The sequence below is a fragment of the Panulirus ornatus genome, chromosome 46, assembly GCF_036320965.1.
Source record: "Panulirus ornatus isolate Po-2019 chromosome 46, ASM3632096v1, whole genome shotgun sequence".
Classification (NCBI taxonomy): Eukaryota; Metazoa; Arthropoda; class Malacostraca; order Decapoda; family Palinuridae; genus Panulirus; species Panulirus ornatus.
The window spans coordinates 39,049,396-39,068,977 of NC_092269.1; the positions used below are offsets into that span (position 1 = coordinate 39,049,396).

The following is a 19,582-nucleotide window of genomic DNA, read 5'->3' on the forward strand; positions in this document are numbered from 1 at the left end:
ATCCCTAAAAATCTGATGCAAACTGTAACAATGTATCTTCTTGACTAATCTGTGCTTAGTCGTCCCCAAGGTGTACAATGTTAAGCCACAGATGATGCCGGAACTTGAAAGTCGTCTTTGACATGACATCAATATAGAGAAGCAAAAAATAATCAAAAGAACAAGTGTAGAGAGATGTAAGTGAAGTATATACAAAGGCTAATGAAACCATCTTCAATAATTCTCCCAGAAAAGTTTATTTTGAGAGTATCAACAGCCCTAGAGAGCAAATGCTGGAATGTTTTCATTAACACTAGAAGAGGGAGAGGAGTTCGCGCGGACGGCACTACAGAAGAGCGCCTGGCGGGAAACCCATCTCCCCATCGAGGATGGAACCCTGGCCGCAGACACTGGGACCATCAGCCCGGGACTATACTCTGGGAGTCCCACGGGACCCTGGGTACAGACCCTGGACTTTACACACAAGGAGTCCCATGGTGTAGCTCTTGGATACACTTTGTTGTCGCTTTGTGATACACTTACTTCATATATAAATATACATGGAAGTATTACTCCCTATCTTTTCTCTATTCATTATCTTAATCACAGGTTTACTTACAGATACGGAGAATTCTATATCGTTATATGGATAACAGGAGAATGAATTATTTAAGATCCACACAATTTCATGATTTGCTTTCACTCTGAACATGGCGAACAGTTGGTTTACGATATGATAAACCATCAAAAAAAAAATTATATCAATTCACACTATATTTGTTACCCCCTAAAATTTCCTTTTTTCTATTAAATTGAGAAAACGAATACAGTTAAAAGATAAACTTAACAAGATCATGTTTCACCGTGAAATTTAACATTCAACTTTGATTAAAAGATCCCGCCATCCAAACTATACAAAAGTCATTAAAGGAATATAAACCAGAAGGATGTTAAGTGGAAATTTCTGTGTCTATCATCTACAAGCTGGTCTCCGAAGAGGGGCTCAGAGTCGCTTCAAGGATCCCCTCTCGACATGCTTTGTCATGGCCCATTGATGCATGCTCAGTAACTGTGAACAGCTACGATAACTCTGGACATTTAGTAGAGAAAATCTGTGAAATAACTGAGGTTTACATAATCAAGGATTCCTACAGGTGGACAGACTGGACCTCGACAGCCACGAGTTGATTAAGGTTACTTGTTAATATCCGATTTTGCTCGTTTTTGAAAAGAATCCAGAACATAAACAGACGTTTATTGCTCTCTAGTGTATACACAGATTTACTTAAAAACTTTACCGACTGCAATTTTAGTAATTTTCTATGGATTACTGATTCTCCAGGTGGCTCACGTGTGTGTGTGTGTGTGTGTGTGTGTGTGAACGTACACATATTCCATCTCCTAACGTGGGTTTGGTCGTGTGGCATCAGTCTGACCAGCTGTAGATACCGATACATTCAGATATTTCCTTTGAATTAGTGGCTCATTGTGAACTTATTCGCAAACACTGGTGCATTCCAATCACGGTTATTCACAAACACTTGTACAATCTGTATACCATTCACGAAACATTTAAGAATTATCTTTCCCTTCTCCGCAGGCTCAGCAACTGCTTACTGATTCGACTGAGATGCGTTTTGATGAGTGGCTCATGAGCAACATTCCACTCTAAGTGTATCATCATCCATAAAGTTACAGAGCAGTGTTGATGGAAGATAGCCTTTCAACAGTTAAACAAATATCTGTTGAAGAGAAATAATTAATGTTTCACAGGCCCTCTTTGCTGGCTTTTGTCACGTTTCCATCAATACTCAAGAAGCAACTGGATGGATTATTTAGGATCTCTTGTTTACTTGTGCTGTTACGTCAAAGCTTATCTCATCAAGGACAGGCCAATGCCCATCGATACATGTGCTTCTCAGTATTGCCTGAAGTTTGTTTCGAAGCAATATGAACACACTTAAAGCAATTTCGCCTTTGAATCAGGGTTGAACTTGAATAAAGAGCGGGAATTTCAGACGCGCGTTGTTGACGTCGCATATATGAAGACGTGTACGAGAAAGTGATTGTAGGTGAGAGTGTCAACAGCAACGAATGCAAGACATGATCAACAAGGCCACACAATGTCCATAATGGCTGTGTTTGGGAAGTACATTCTCGAGCCGGTGGAGGGAGTCTTACTGTTACAGGTGCCCGCTGACTGGCTGCCGACCTCAGCCAATCAGCGGGGCCCTGTGACGTGATTGGTCCACATGGTCGAGAAATCCGTTTTCTGCACACGGTAAGTTACGCAACAAGAAAACATTGGAGGAGTAAAAAAACCTATACTATACATAGATATTTAAAGGCCTACGCCTATCATATTTATCTTTTATAACGTATTATAACTGAAATAACAATGAGGAATAATCAACAGTTAAGTCAACTGGGAGGACGCAGAGCACGACCATCTTATTGCATCAGGAAGCAAATCAGGTGCAGACTTCCTCCTGTGCTATCCCGAAGATTATAACACACACTTTTTTTTTTAAGATTACGTGAGTATGAAATGGAATATGCACTTCAACATACTCGAAACGCGAAGTTCACAACCATACATTTCTTTGCCTCGACTCTTACCCAGTCACTGCGAGTCGGGGGAACTTGGGCTGTTCCTTGACCACGTATGTCTGCCGTTCTTCGCTGGTTTTGAGGAAGGGATGTTGAGGGAGAGGTGCTGGCGCTTGGGTCGGGGAAAAGGTTTTTCCTGAGATCGACTGTGCTCAGTGAGGCGGCGAGCTACAGCCTCAAGGAACACAGAGTTTTCACTAAGACTTCTGGTAAGACAGGGCAGGAGACTGGTGTTCCTGCGGTTAGTGTTGAGCAGCGGCATGGAGCAGGCGTGGCACCGCATGCGGCCCCTGGTTTTATACCGCGCCCTCCGCATCCCTAGCGTCCTGCGGGTCGCTAGCCGCTGTGGCTTCGGGTCTCTGGGGAAGTCGTATTCTTCTACCTTTACTTCAGGAGGCTGAGGCTTGATGTCCCTGTAGTGTGAGAGGGCGGTCGTGTCCATGTTCCACGAGTCTGACAGAGGATCGTCACTCATGGCCGAGTTTGCCGTCTGCATGGAGTCCGAATCGTCTTCGATGGTTCGCCACATGAAGGCACACTCCTCCTCAAAATGCCCGGGAGGTAGATCCTTGGGAATGGCGCCCTTGATCGCGTCGGGAATTTCGGCCTCGATCACATCAGGGAAGTTTTCCGGCAAGACCTCCGGCAGCATCTGATTGAAGCTCACCTGCCGGGAGTAAGGCCTCCAGGTGATCACCGGCTTCTTACGTACCGCTAATCGCGCCTTCAGCGATGCCGGGAGACGAAACGAAGACTTGGTCTTCTGTTTGTTCTTATCGTCTCGCCACGAGTCGTCTTCTTCCCCGATGCTTCCCATGTCCAGCGTGACAGAGTCGCCGATGTCGATGGTTTTGTTCCAGTTGGAGATAGGCAGGGGGATGCAGTCCATGTCGTCGCTCTCCCTGGCGGCGCCCTCCGTGGTGGGCGTGGAGGGCGTGGCACAGCTCGCCTGGCTCACCTTCTCCGGATCCGCGGCAAGAAAACCTTGATGCGTCCCAACAGCCAGTAGAGCACTCCCAATACTGCAACAGAACCCGACATTAGTTCACATCTACCTTATGGTAACGTCGGTCAAGCGACTCGCACGTCATGCCTGAATATAGCTTCTCCTGCTTGCATGATAAACATCCTTTTGTGCTTGAAGAGGTGCTTTGAAATGATCAACTTGGGATTATGTCATATAGGTACGTTCTTGAGAGGATCCTTATACTAAAAAAACAAAATACAATAGTGTTCGCTAAAAAAAAAAAATTGGTTCTGAAATCAAAACTGAACCAAAAAGAGATGAATTTCCAAAAATGTTGTACGCTCTTTACACCCGTTTTCTTCAGTTATTTACGAGCTAATATAAACTTTTATAAACTAGATTGACAGCCCTTAATCAGGTCTAGAGAACAAACAACCAACAACCCTGGATTCACAACGAAGCACCTGCGTTGAGCCTCACAACCTATCATTCTCCTTACCTTCTCCTAATTTTCTCTTCCTCATCGCACTTCCCAGAGACCATCCATCAAAGCTCCCCCCATATTCTTCAACGCCCAGACCTTTTCTCTCCAATGAACAAACGAGATATTTTCGTGGTTTGATCTCCAGACACCAGCTCTTCTGACTCAGTAAAGTGAACCACTCAGGAGTCATAGTATCACAAAATATAAGGTGGTTCCTTTGGCACACATTGATATGGTTGACCAGAAAGGATAAAGAAAAACAATGTCTACCTCATCCAATCATCGCACTGCTGAAGTCAAATGAGAGTTGAACTACCAACAGCATCAACCCATCTTCTTTCTAATCTAAACTGCATCAATATTTACCTTCAGGTAAGCCTGTGTGAAAGCACTGCTATGTACCGTAATAAACTTTGTTAATTATAAGCGTCCGAATCAATTCGTTTCTTACCATCTATACTAGGTTTTTTTTTTTCACCATCTTAAACATTGAGAAAAGACGATCTTTAATAAGAAATACAAAACATTACATAATTTGACTTTCCAATTCCACTGTTTTTTTTCAATTTTGGTTTTGTTTTCTTCCTTGAAATATCAATTTCCTCATCATATATCTCTAATTTTCTTTTCAGTTTTGCGCATTCTTCCTTGAAATCCATTGGCACAGACTTTACAAATGGTACACTCATCATACTCGTGTAGATTCTCGTATGGCCATTTGTTTTCTACAACTGAGATATAGTTTGAACAACTTTGAGGAAAGGTTGCTGTTCATACCATGAGCATAGGCGTCTGCCCATATCATGAGTAAAGGATGCTGCCCAAATCAATCCATTTTCCTTTTGTTACAAACACAATCAAGCGTCACAGATTCTTGGCGTAGCAAGATTCTCTACGTGTCTACAAAATTTTCCTACAGGTACGTGATGAGCCTCAGAAAATACCACGTAAGATTAGGCCAAGAGATGGATTTCAACTCCATCCCACCAACCCAAAAACACGTGCCCTACGAGATTAATATGCAAACAACTACAGAATTAAGGATTCTATACAACTACTAATAGATAATGACTAGATTTCTACGCTAACTACCTATTTCTTCAACTAAAATGCAGTATACAAACAGTGCAATTTATAGATATATATATATATATATATAAAGGTCATGTATTTTGAAATTCCGTAAAAAGGTATCTAACTACAGATAATATAAACAACTGACTAGTACTACGTGTAGACTATCAGATACAGTACTAATAACGATTGATGCACGACTACTGAATATATTATCCCAATGACTTTAATTTTGCTATTGATTTTCATTTGAAAATTTTGCTTCCTCTCATTCCTAATGTTGTTACATTGTCATGCTTGATCTAAAGACTATCAGAACTGGGAGATCTGCAGTTACTGGGAGTATTACACAGTGGGTTTAAAACGTAGGTGGGAGCATCAGAGGGTGATACAATTAGTTACCACTTTATCATAACATATATTGAAGTATGAAGTGCATTTACCATTCGGAAATGGAGCTCAGGTGTGGAAATGGAAAATATCGCTGGAGAGGAGATTACAGAAGAGAAAGAGAATTTGGTACAGTTCAGAGGGCAACAATGTTTAGGGAGGAGAAATACAGTTGGTTTATGGGGTTCGTAATATAGGGAGAGGGGGAGACATCACTGCATGATCATAGGTATGTGGAGGGAGGGGAGACATCACTATAGCGAGTATGTGGACAGGGGAAGACATCACTGCACAACAGCAGGTCAGCACCACTACTGCCTTATGGAGTTGGGAGGGTGGGTATCGGGAGAGTGTCGGTAGGGGGGGAGATACCACTGGTTTCTGTATGGTTTACTCGTCAATCTCGGGTAGCAGGACCCCATCTCTTACCCCTTACTACCTGCAGTGCCAATCCGTCTGCTGGAAGACCTGGAGAGCGGCGCGGACCTGGAGGTCTCCTTGCGGCTACCTCGCGGGGAGGGACTTCTGCCAGCGAGAATCAAGGCTTCATCAGGTACGCTCAGGCTCCGCAGTTCCTTGCTGCCTGGAAAAAGAGACGGAAGACTCAACTCTCGTATGCCTGGAAGGTGGAGCACATTGTGGGTTTCTCACGACAAGGATTGGACTCTGCTACTTGGGAGAAAGATCTAAGCTCCAGTGCTAATACTTGGCAAAGAACCTGAGACGCCTATCGTATGGATAAGAAACACAAGAGACCCCATTAAGAAACATGACGATCTCACTGTGATGAACGTTAGCACGTCACTGTAAGAGAAACATGAGGACCTTAATGGAGAAGGAACATTCTTGCTATTTCTTTTAGGATCTATCAGAGAGACTTAAGACGAGGTTTTGTGTTGGATACAGGAGTTAAGTAGAGTGAGACGTATCATGGTTCATCGGCTGAGTAACACTTCTAGGAGGATGCATTCCAAAGAGCATTTACCAAGTGTTGCTAACAACTGGGCGGAGAGGAGTATATAAATGAGATAATCTGGTGTTTTAACTGCATACGACAAACAGAAGAAACGGTGCAGACTGAATCTATTGTCTTTGTAAATCTTCAGATGAACTTTGTGACGATGGAGGGACCAAAGACTGAAGCCTTGATTATGGCAAACTGTTCACTCAGAAGAGAGGGACCTGGGGTAGGGTGCAACACTCAAGAGTGACACTCACTGAAGAATCTTATTTACGACTGTTCTTAATACCTTCAAGGACCATGTCAGTAATATTGTGACGACCAAAACTAAATCCTTATCATCATCATTATTAATCATTTATTAAATTATCATTACTATCATTATCATTTTTATCATTATCATCCCTCTTATTTATTATATCATTTCTTTATCATTATCATCCCTCCTCTTATCTCAAGATTATTTCCAGTACTGGGATCCTTCCGTTCCATAAGATGAACCTTACTTAAATATCAATTCTGTTCACGATTTTATTTTTCGATTATTTGTCGTTTGGAAAATTTCTCTTGACATGACAATTTCAGTGACCTTGAAACTCTACGGGGATGTTGAAGCTTGACTGAAGGCCACGCTCAACATATGATCATCTTCATTATCAGCCTCGAGCGCTCAAACACTCCTTCTTTCAAGGCCCGGATCTGAGTACTGTAAAGTGTGTATATATGCGAAGTTGTCCCGAAATTCTGACCTTTAATCAATAACATTATCTTCCCTATCTGGGACTCCAAAAGACGAGCCTATATCATTGTCAATTGGTATCGTGATTAATATTATTCTTAGTAATTACGGCCTAACATATAAACTCCTTCCTATCATATACCAGGCCACTTCTCCTACCGAACTACTGTAATCAGACGAAGAGAGAGAGGGAAAAAAGTAGTATACATCTTTAGTCACTGGCTCTTGCCGTTCCTAAGTTACTACAGAATCATAACTTTGAGTAAAATTAATCTTTTAATCTGCCAGCTAAAGGGGGTCCATATCTGAATGTCTCCTGATTCTAAAGGATCTCAGAGACCTGCATGTAGAGTGACAATGTTCCTGCATTTTAGGAAGTTCCTGAAGACAATCCTTTAATATGGGATTAGAACATTTTCAAAATCTATGACTAATCAAAAATTCTAATTCTTTTGAAGGGAAAATATCCTCTTTTTTTTTAAGGAAGACTTCTGTAAGTTATGACACACAGTGGAAATGTACCTTGATGACTGACACAGAAGTACATGGCAAATATGCCGTCAGTTTGGGTATTAGATCAAAACTCACTGTCATCCACAAGATAACCAAACTCACTGTCAAGATAACAGGTGAACTAAATATAACCAAGCACAGAAAGCTAACTAAATTGAGGCACTGAAGAGAGAGAACTCATGCAACCAGCGAGGACCCCTTGTGAGGCGACAATGTGTAAACACCACTGCCACTCAGGCTCGGGGGGACAAGATGTCACGAAGGGGGAGAGGATTCTTCAGGAGAGAGAGAGAGAGAGAGAGAGAGAGAGAGAGAGAGAGAGAGAGAGAGAGAGAGAGAGAGAGCTCCTCCTCCTCCTTCGGGCGAAGGAGGCTGGTTCTTCAGACACTTGGGTATGACAGAGCTGCGGCGAGAGACGGTGGCTGAGGCTACTAAAATGATGGTTGGCAGCGTGTAAATTCAGTGGAGGAGGGAGCTATATCCGGCTGAGGGGGGAGACACAGTTTCCTGGGAACTTGAGATAATCTATGACGGTTGGCTGGTCGGTAGGCCGAGGGGGTTGGGAGGTTCTGACGAGAGCAAGTGGAGGATGTAGGTGTTGAGGATAAGTCATGGTTAGTACACAAGCTTCCAGGAACTGTAAATGACGGGCATTTGGTTAATATGGATGTCACACGTAGGTCTGGATACATGTAGTTTTATATGGTATGGTCTGAAAGTTCGAAGGGGGCCACATGCCAGCAAATGATTCAAGTTAGATGGCTGAGAGCACAGTGAACCTGATGGTTCAGACATGAGTTGGCTGAGGGAGTTGTGTGGCAAATGGTAAAAGAGGGACTAGGTTTAAGGCTCTACTTTTACAAAGACAATAAAGCAGATGCGACAAGCACTGAGCAAGCAAACTGAGAGAGGCAACAGGTACAACGAAGAGATGGTAACTGCCAGATGGCTAAACATAAGACAAGAGACGACCAACGATCCAGGTTATTAAAGAGGCAGTGAAGCAGTAGTGCAGATGGCTAAACAAATGCAGAGATACATGACTCAAAAATCAGGCCATGTGGCTGATGAGACATTGGATCAGATGGATCACAAGGCAGCGGGGCCAGATGGTTGAAGAAGGAGAGTCAGATGACTATACAAGTCATGAAAGAGATAGCTGATGAAATGGCTGAAGCGCTCCTTTGGCACGTAATATACAGCACAAGTGAAGGTGGGTAAACAAACAGGTGATCAGGTGGATGAAGACGAAGATTAGAGGAACGAGTAGTAGGCAGGATGGTGCGTCCTCAGAAGCAAGGCTGTGGACCAGATGGTGCAACAACAAGAAGCGAGGTTGTGGATCAGGTGGTGCAACAACAAGAAGCAAGGTTGTGGACCAGATGGTGCAACAACATGGAGCAAGGTTGTGGACCAGATGGCGTAACAACAAGAAGCAAGGTTGTGGACCAGATGGCGCAACAACAAGGAGCAAGGTTGTGGTCCAGATGGTGCAACAACAAGAAGCAAGGTTGTGGACCAGATGGTGCAACAACAAGGAGCAAGGTTGTGGACCAGTTGGGTGCATGTTCAAGTGTAAAGACGGAGCTGTTGTATGTACAGTTAACGTGGAGGTGTGTAAAGGTGATGCGGGGACAGAGAACTGCTAAAAAATTGGGAAGATGGGGAAACGAGGTAGGTAAAACAATGTCAGAATGAAAGTTAGAAAGACTGGATGAACAAAATTACGAACAGGATTATTGGTATCTGGAAAAGTACTGGGAAGCGGAGAAGAGTCTAAAGTAGGTCGCTAATGACTAAAGATATTAATACGACGGGGGAATGCGTTCGCTCTGTTGCATTTTTCTAGCGAATGACTTAGAAGACCCCTTTAAGAATCAGTTTTGTCCCCAGAAGATAACAGGTGCTGAAAACATCAATACTTGGAACTTGAGGTACATACATATATATATATGTCCACAAAGAACTCTGGTGGCGAAAGGAATTCTTGTTCATTCTACTATGTAACATACGAAGAACAAGGATTCACTTAGTTCAAATATGACCGAGACGAACAGCATACATGCTGTTCAAAATTGAAAGCTAATTCTCTGAGGATCACGAAGCATGATACAAGCAGAAGTCTGTCCTAAAGGAGCCTTCATACTGGGATTAAAGTATCTACTATGTAACCAGTAAGAAGGTAAGGGATAGGAAGGATCAGCTGAGGCGATGTCAACAATCTCTTCCTTCACATCTCGCGCGAGCCTGTTTCGTGTCTGCAACACTGAATTGCATTTCCATCTGAAAAATTCGCTCAAGGGGGAGGAGATATCAGATCTCTGAGTAATATGTAAATACTGCTGCTACAGACAAGCTGCTGGAGGGACGGAAGTTTTGAAGTCCCCCAGCGGAAGCGTGGACAAGGATGCTGCACTAGAGCTGAGCGAGGCTACCTTCCAGGAAGCTGCGTTTGTTGAGGGCTCGGTGAATGGCCAGCAACTCACCCTGGCCAATCTCTATGTCCGGGTAAGTGCCGCCATCGCCACCACCTGCAGATACACGCATGGAACTAGTTAGAGGATCGGGAGGGTGGTGTTGACGACGGCTGCCGGTCCACGTGCAGACGCCTAGCTTCGCTCTCAGACGACACCACCAACCTGTTTTGTATTGAGTTAGGCTTTAACAAAAATCTCTCTCCTTTATGATAACAAGCTGTTGTCTATAGTCAAACGATGCATATTACTATCTAATTGTGGACAATGTGGTTAGATCATACTTTACATGATCTTCATACAAATGTTCTCAGTACACCTTGGAGAAAAAAAAAACACAAATACGCAGAAATAGGACAGACAAGTGTTAACTTCACTTTAAAGTGTTCAGTGTACCCACAGTAAACCCTGTAGAGATGTGATCCTTATGCATATAAATGAGAGACATGTTCAGAATCACTGTGTTGTGTAACTTGTAATTTCCTTGGAAAGCTTTGTTCCACAAGTTAGTAAGTGCTGATATGTATCATTAATTGGATGTTTCCAGATGAAAGTCGATAGAAGCTTGTGTGTAGGTTGCCACTGTGTATACGTTTATAAATGGCCGTAACTGGGTCATACAGTGCCCGTAATTGCCCGTACCACGTTGGTTATCATGTAAATATTCAAATTGGGGTGTTACTTCAGAGGAGAGTCACTTCATCGATCTGCCTAAATTTAGCTCATTCCAAAGACCAAATTACTGAAATTCCTCCAATGTATTTCATTAGCTGTAGATAAAGTCTAAGAAGAGACAGTCGCCTTGGGAGAAATAAGACTTTCTAAAGACTAGTTCCTTTCACATGCTTGTCTGTGACTTTCTAAAATGGGCACTATTAGCTGAATTACTTCTGGGCACAACCCTATTTCAAAGGAGAGCTAGTAGTGAACATATCATTGAGGTAACATTCGTAAGGAATTGGTCTGTGGTTAAAGGAAGCAACGGAAACTAATCTTGAACGATAAACCTGCTCTCGGAAGCTGTGGTGGTGGTTATCGACATAGCCTAGTGTACACTACTTACTTCAACTTGCAAAGTCATGTTTGAGAGCAGAGGCCTCAGTCTTTCGTATCATGAGTTAACTAACGTGAATTTCTCCTCTTGTTTCTGATACTGCCATCAGATCTGGACACATGACACTGTCTATATGCGTTGTTTGTTTGGACAAGCACTTCGGAAGACTGTTTAAGCGGTTCAGAACTATAATGCCTGTGAGAATGTGAGGTTTTCAAAGTACCTTAGATTCCAAAAAAATAATCAGGATTTTACCACAGAAAACGCAAGATTACATTAAATTTGTCAAAGGAACGTGAATCAAGAAATTGTTTCTTATAATTTTTCCTTTCCTTGAAAAAAATCTTAAGCTTAAGTTATCACATCTGTTTCACTCATGCCTTGAGGTTTTCCTCTTACGCTACAGAGTTAGATGGCCTGCCAACCCAGCACAAACTTTTCGACTTCCCTCCGGATGTGTAACCTACAAGCCCTGAATATGCAACGTGTGGTGTGGCCTCTGTGTAGGGGGTTACCTGATCCTGTCTTGACCACTCAGTAAGTGTGGTGTTCTTTGGGGAAAAGTAACCCAGAGTTTACGTGAGAGAAAAAGTGTGTACTTGGTTTGACGAAGATTGTGTCCTGTGTTGTGTTTTCATGCGTTAAAAACTATTCCACTTATCTCATAAAGTGACTTACCTCTCTGAGACTTCAAAACAAGCAAGGGCCTCATTACAGCAGATGAGTTCATCGCTACATAACGGGGTAAACCTAAGTAAAATCTTATCCATGAAAAGACGTGTCCTCACCTATTAACAGAGGTCTCTCGCCTCTTCAAGTAATTGAGAAAGACTATTTAGAACTTATGGTACTACTGGCAGGTGGAGGAATTCCTCAACACTCGACTCACTGTCAAACTTCAGCTTTGGAACCATTCTTTTTGGGAAGTGATGGACATTATCACTACCTCTAGACTAACTTCATATGCCAAAGGTGACTCAGTCACTTGCTATGTATCTGATATACTAAAAGCCCCTCTTAATAGGCTCTGATGTTAAAGATATACCAGTGTGATCTTAGATAACGTCCTCATAAGGATTCAAAACAAAACATCGCAATATAAGTAACTTACACAGAAAAGCTATCCGAATGTGTGACTATCTCACCACATACTACTTCATCTTCAATACTGCCTGAGTGAAGTGGTTCTGAGGTTTCAAGATCATCAACAGACAGCGTCTGCAAGACCTTCGGAGACATATGGTCGGCTTTTACAAAGATTCATGAAAGGTACAATGAAATTATACCGTGAAAAGTATTTCAACATCGAAACAGTGATTGAAGGAAAGAGGAAGCTTCCATGGATTTAGAAATGAAAGGTGCAGCCCATGTCTTCCCCTGTTGCATAACATATAAAGAAAACCCAACTGAAATCTTGATGTATCCTTCAGCGTTGCACGAGCGCTTCCATTTACTTGTCTCCTCTGCTACTTGGAGATCCCATTAGCCAACTAGTCGTCAGACTGACGAATCTTGGCCCCCAGTGTATCTGTGTTTACCTACCAAGGACTAGAAGTGGGCAAGAGAATAACTTTTTTTGAACACCAACTTCTCAAAACAGAAAAACAAGTCCCTTGACTCATACTTTGTTTGTTCTGTTATGTTGCAATAGTTGATCTTAAGGGATGTCCATATGAAACGAGAAAGGAACCATGAGGAAAGGAGAAATCATTTCAAATCACTTCAGTACAAATGAAGGCCTTTTTGGGAGGTTTCCCCAGGAATCGAGCTGAAGTAAATGGGTATTAAGACAAATCCAGGAAGACTGAAGACACTTGTGCTTCATTGCCCAAATACGAAAGGTAACATTATAGTTCCTGTGGGGTCCTTTTGACTTGAGAAACCGACAAAGCGACGGACGACCATAAACCGTAGCTTCAGAAACATTTGGGAATGTCAGAATAAGAAATCATGGGTAAAAGTCAAACGATCCCAAACATTAAAGATTCACCAGTTGGCAAGGAAACCTTCATCGACTTATTAACGTATTCTAAAGGAAAGAGATTCATTCACAAACATCCGAGTATATTTTCAATGTAAGGAAAAGCGAAGACAACAGTTGGAGGAACACATCAAGAAGTGCAGACTGACGCATCACAGTAACTTCATCACTTCTGGAGACCACTGGGAATGTAGTAAAAATTACAGACTCTCAGGGTCTCATTTCTGGGAAACTTTCACACAAAAATGGGAGCCAAAGGCTGTGCTTCCAAGACCAAGATAAAACGACGGAGGTCGAGCTCTGTTACTGGCACACACTGTTGGCTAACAGAGCAAGTGGTGGCGAAGCTGAGGCAACAGAGGTTCAACAGTGTCAGTGATAAATTCTCATGTCATACAAAACTGATCATGACCAAATCCACACAACAGAAGTTGAACAGTGTATGAAGTAAAGATTATTGGATAACATCCCCCCCAAAAAAAAGTATGTTCAATATAACTATATCTGAACATGAATGGAAGATGAGAAGAAAATATAAAGTCATTACCACCCACTTAACCATCGTAAGTACAATGGTATAACCTTTGAGTACGACGGTAGGTGTGATGACCTGGTATTTGACCTTATACCCTCGGTGTTGGCTCCAAGGGTCACTGAGGATATAGAGGAATTGGCGCGATCTTTACCAAGATTCTGGTATGTTTTGCAGGAGGTGGTATGCGAACAGAATTTGATAAAGCTTACTGGTTTGGGAGGTAGTATGGTCCACTGCTCTCTCAGATGTGGAATTTGACCCAGACGTTGGAAATCAGTTCTTCAAAAACCAAAGTCAAAACAAATCAGCAAGTTTTCTAAGCTGTGTCCGAACCAATTTTCATAACAAAGGTTCTGCTACGAAAGTTAGTAAACCTTTACCTTTAGGTCAGCCGTCTGCTAAACATTCTCAAGACCATTTGGAAAGAGGAGGAACACTTCACCAGGCCTCCAAGAACCACTGTCATCTATCTCCAAGAATGCTAGGAGTATAGAAAATTCTACCACTAGTCCAGAAAACAGAAGTTCAAAAGGACTTTCAGATACACTTCACAAGAAGAAGAAACTAACTTCACAGGCCTCCAAAACCCGGAAGTCACATGTCCTGCAAGGCCCTCCAAAACGGCCTATCACGAGATCCTAAATGAGGCAATACCTTCCTCCATCCACCCCACCTTTCAAGCCTCTAAAAAAACTACCGTCACCTACCTCTAAAGATACGAAGTACCTCTACATGCTTCCAAGACCCTCCGTTACCTACCTCCAAGGACAGGGAAGTACCTCCAAGAGGAGGGTTCTTCTAAGAATGGCATCACCTACCTCCAAGGTTGTTGATGGAGGACATGACGGAGGCGTGTTGAGACGTGAGGTTGCTGGAGGGGACACGTTCTTCCTCCTCACCCTCCTCCTGGATGTCGGGCAGGATCAGGTTCTGTTTATCTTCAGGGATTCTGCCAGGGTGAGACAGCACCGGGGTGAGGGATGCCACCAGCCGGGAGAGACAGGGAGAGATAGAGAGAAAGAGAGAGAGAGAAGATATGCAGAGGAAGTGATGGAGTGAGTTGAAGAATGGAAGAAAGGAGAGTGTGGAAGGGATAGAGGAAGATAGAGGGAGAGAGGGGAAATCAGGAGGTAAAGAAGATAAGGAATGGAGAATGTAAGGAAGGGTTAAGATGAACGTGACCGAGGCAAAGTACATCTGAATGGCCAACGAGGGATTAAGGACACCATGTGGAGAGACAGCGAAGGAGGATGATGATGTAGTGTATGAGGACGGGTGTAAAGGGAGACAGATCCAGGTGTAAATGAAAGAATAAAGAACAAATAGCTGTAACATGGTGATGCTGCTTGAGAAGGACTAGTGAGGGAGGAATTACGAAGGTCACGAATGAAGGGAGTGTGGAAACAATGATGCCAAGACGTTTAACGGGATTAGACGGCTAAAGCTAAATGTAAACAGAAGGGTATGAACACTGAAGGAAGAAAATAACAACAACAGCTAATTGTGAAAAGAATGAGGGGGGGGGGGAAACTATAAAATAAGTACAGAAAACATGATGTGTGCCTGTTAACAACGTATGTTTAGGGGAGACTAAAGAGGGGATGATTGATAGATAAATCACTACGAGACTTGAGAGACTCCTAAACTAGATAAAAATATGAACAAATAAACACGATGTTCGGAACAGAAAAAAATAAGGTTGCGACACGAAAGCGAAGGATCAACACAAGAGACAGGAATGACAGAACTGGAAGTGACAGTCAGCAGAAGGTGGTGTAAGATGAAGTGGGGAAACGAGGTAGGATATGAGCCAGGGATCAACCATAAAACACAATGCAAGGTTAAAGCGGAATGATCAGGCAAAGAAGATGGATAAAACAGGGAAAGAGGATAATGCAAAGGATTAACAAAAAAAAGAGATAAAGAAAATAGGGACTGAAGATCAAAATGGAGAAGGGTATGGTCAAGCCAGATGTTAACATTATTATTCGCACCAGTAGAGTGAGACTGGTCATGAGTTCCTTTGTTACTCAACTACTGGAGAGGATCTTAGAGGCGCAAGGTACACCAGTTAAGACTTTAGTCCACATGACAACAGTAAATGGGAAGACCTTCTCTCTACAGAGGCCTTGGCTGCGGGAAAGATTCATCTCTGACAAAAGAGGATCTACTCCATTCGCCTGAAGCTCAACTCGGGAGTCAAGGCTTCAACTGGTGCTTACAAGCAGCAAAAAATATAGACACTAATAATCTACGCATCTATGAACTAAAAGCACTCGCGAAGTTGAACCCACTTACACCATATTGGCCACTGATCCTCTATACGTCCTCTTTTTGAATTCGGCTGAGGCTTCTGTGTAAGGTAAGACAGGACTCTCGTCATCGTAGAAGATGTCCTTGACCAAGGGCGGCGTCCTGAGAAGCAGGGTGTCCACGATGAGGTACGACACCTGGGAGAGAGAAAGAGAGAGAGGTAAACACGATGTTAAAATATGTGTAAACGTTCTCCTCCACTTGAGTAGCTGTTTACACGACGACGAGTCCTGCCATATTTACCGTGCGCTATTTACACTGGGTCTAACCATATTTAAACCTTCGTCCTTATATTTACTCTTGACATTGATGGGAGACGAGTGTAAATGTCTTCCAGTACCCACCTCTAGATTAATGAATATCTTACATGATTTTATACGTCATCGTAATCTCCCTAAGAGTAGCTTTACCTTCTTACTCTTCCCATTGTAGCACACCCTCCTCCTCCTCCTCCTCTGCTCCCTCCCTCACCACAACTTACCTTCATGTGTCTGTCAATGATCCAGTTTAGCTCGAAGTCTTCGTCGTCGTCACCAAACGGATTGATCAGCTGCTCAGCAACCTGTGGACACCAGCAACTGATATCATTCCGAGGCGTGGCAGAAACAATCCCTAATTCAAAAGCAGAAATAATCCCTAATTCAACATCAGAAATAATCCCTAATTCAACATCAGAAATAATCCCTAATTCAACATCAGAAATAATCCCTAATTCAACAGCAGAAATAATCCCTAATTTAACAGCAGAAATAATCCCTAATTCAACATCAGAAATAATCCCTAATTCAACACATCTCTCGTAATCGAAGCATTAGCGTGTATAAAGTATCTGTAATTCTTATAATATTCTCCAACGTAATTATGTCTTCACTTTATTGTAAATACTTAACCAGCGGGTCGGACATTTTATAATTACACTTTATTGTAAATACTTAACCAGCGGGTCGGACATTTTATATCCCCATGTCACAACTGGACATGTATTCACTATCTTAAATAATGAAAGAAAACGAAAGAAATATCAAGATGGATGTCAGACGGAATCTAAGAAAAATGAGAAAAGATTTTTCCGCTTTTTATACACATTTCTCAGACTGCTTTGTCAGTTTTTAGTTACATTAACAAAAAGTTCATTTATGTTCACCGTGTTTATCTTACAAGAGATAAACAGTAAGTGGACGAAATTATTCTTTTATGATTATATATCTTACACGGCCACGTGAGTACACTGTTCCACTGTGCACAGATTGCTAGACACCGTACTACCAAGAGATAAAATTTACAGCCATTACATTCAACGAAGAATGAGGCACTTTGATATAATATAACTTTCCGTTAACTTAAGATGAGTTTCTAATATGATTTCTAAAATATTACTAAATACTCCTAAAGTTTTGATCCCAGCTCCATCGACTATAAATACGATTTTTCTTTTATTTTCCAAAAAAAAAAAAAAACCGATTTGGTTAGTAATCCTGTAGAGAGAGCGAGTGGAGGTGCGCCACTCGATCCAGCAACACAAGACAAAGTACCTGGACCAGTTGCGTCTCTGCCTTACCTTCAAAAGACCCATGTAGAAGAAGAATTGAAGGAGGGTGAAGAATGGGATGAAAAGGTCGAGCTTGCCCTTATGGGGATGAGGAGACTTCTCGACGAACTGACGGCCAACAATGGCGGCCAGGAAGAAGGCGTACGTGGCTATGGTCACCACCTGCAACAAGGAGACGACTGAAGCAGTACTGGAACGCGCGGGAAAATTACGTATTTCTTTTTTCCTCAAGAAATTGAAAAAAAAAAATTAACTGTTCTTTCTCTTTTTGTTTCAGACTTGAGGCTATACTTTGAAAAAGTGCATGGTAGGTTGTATGTATTAAAGGCACTCAAAGCAAGGAAGATTACTACTACGAGAGAAAACAAATCCGAAGAAAATTACGTTTCTTCATCTCGAAATGCCAAAGAGAAAGATACTTTCTAAAGACTGTATTGTCGTCTAAGAAAAAAAAAAAAAGAAACGCGACTCTTCGTCAGCTAGAGCCCAGCAGGTAAAGAAATATAACTACAGACAAAAATGTAAGTCAACTGTACTGAACAGGGTATCACAAGAGGGGGAAAGCAAAGTTTTCTTCGGAAATATTACAAAAGCTGTGTTCCAAAAGCAAGTGTAGAAGTATTTCTGATCGTCTCTTTCTGTAATGACGAGACATCAGACTTTTCTATCTGTACCTCGAGAATTCCGGCCCAAAAAACTGACGTGTCACCTATTTAGATAACATTTTCAGAATTAATTTTCGGATTTCAGAATTTTGTGACAACATAAGTAATGGTTTATATCATAACAAAAGCAGCTAAAATAATGTTGAAGTGGAGATAAACTAATTTCATATATATATATATATATATATATATATATATATATATATATATATATATATATATATATATATATGGTGGCGATCATGTAAGAAATGGCAGGGAAAAGGAGGGATGTGACGGAAAATGCAGTTTGAGATAGCTCACCATGGTGTCATGAAATGGCTTGGACATATGGAGAAAATGACCAAAAACAAATTGACTATGAGGATCTATATGTCAGATACGTAAAGGGAAGGGGAAGACAAAGAAAATGATGGATGGAGCGAAGAAAAATTGGGGGGTATCGGGACCTGAACATTCAGGAGGGTGAGAGGCGTGCATGGGATACAATGAACTGGAATGAAGTACATAGGACGAAGTGCTGTAACTGGATTGAACCAGGGAGCATGAAGTGATTAGGGCACACCCTGATAAAGACTGTGGGGCCTGGGTGTGTGCAAATGGATCCTCTTATATGGGGCAGCTGCCTTTGTGTGTGTTACAAAAGCGACAAGTATCACGTAAAAAAGACGTCTATAATTCAGAGATGAAACGCACTAGGCCGGAGAGTCGGTAACACATGAATTTTCTGAGCAAGACGATATCTGATCCTTTGTCAACATAGACCAGTGATGCAGAGAAGAGCGAAACTTGCTGAACACAGCGATTACTACACACCGACCATGCTGACTTTACCAAGCATAGGACAAGGAAACGTCAAAGAACATGTGTATACATATACATATATATATAGGCGGCTGGGGAGCGATCTTACAGCAACTGTCTAGCGAGGCTGTGAAAGACATGACTGTGTCTGTGAAGTGTGTCACTCATATATCCTTCATAAGCACAGACCATGTTGCTATGGCAACAGGTCTGTGCTTCTCCTAAAACAGTAAAGAATTATTTTCTACAACTTTTAACTTTGGGATAAATATCATCTATATATGTACTATATCAGAATATATCAAAATGACTCATATATCTATATATATATATCATGACTTCTATCATCATACAATATACAGGACATCAAACTACTTAGATATAAAACATGAATGCTCAAATGTACATAAAAAGAAAAAAAAAATCGCAGTATCAAGGTTCAGCGACTGACGCGAGCCCAACCTCCTCTTGGTTTCTTTGACAACTGCAC

At 42.0% G+C, this 19,582-nt stretch overlaps 1 protein-coding gene across 9 annotated transcripts in view; it reads right to left on the bottom strand.

Moving 5' to 3' along the window:
• Positions 1-220: 220 nt before the first annotated feature.
• The window catches only part of LOC139763259 (bestrophin-2-like), a 65,080-nt gene continuing 45,718 nt past the window's right edge, over positions 221-19,582 (bottom strand). For 5 of the 9 annotated variants that reach the window (XM_071689194.1, XM_071689193.1, XM_071689196.1 and 2 more), the window contains 7 exons: positions 17,633-17,785; positions 16,556-16,636; positions 16,060-16,211; positions 14,580-14,710; positions 10,153-10,356; positions 5,934-6,087; positions 221-3,611 (listed from right to left, as the gene is read on the bottom strand). In XM_071689194.1, coding sequence (XP_071545295.1) covers positions 2,603-3,611; positions 5,934-6,087; positions 10,153-10,356; positions 14,580-14,710; positions 16,060-16,211; positions 16,556-16,636; positions 17,633-17,785 — 1,884 coding nt within the window. In that variant the 3' untranslated portion in view covers positions 221-2,602. The remainder of the gene's footprint in view (positions 3,612-5,933; positions 6,088-10,152; positions 10,357-14,579; positions 14,711-16,059; positions 16,212-16,555; positions 16,637-17,632; positions 17,786-19,582) is intronic. The other 4 variants (XM_071689197.1, XM_071689198.1, XM_071689195.1 and 1 more) reach the window with 4 other exon arrangements.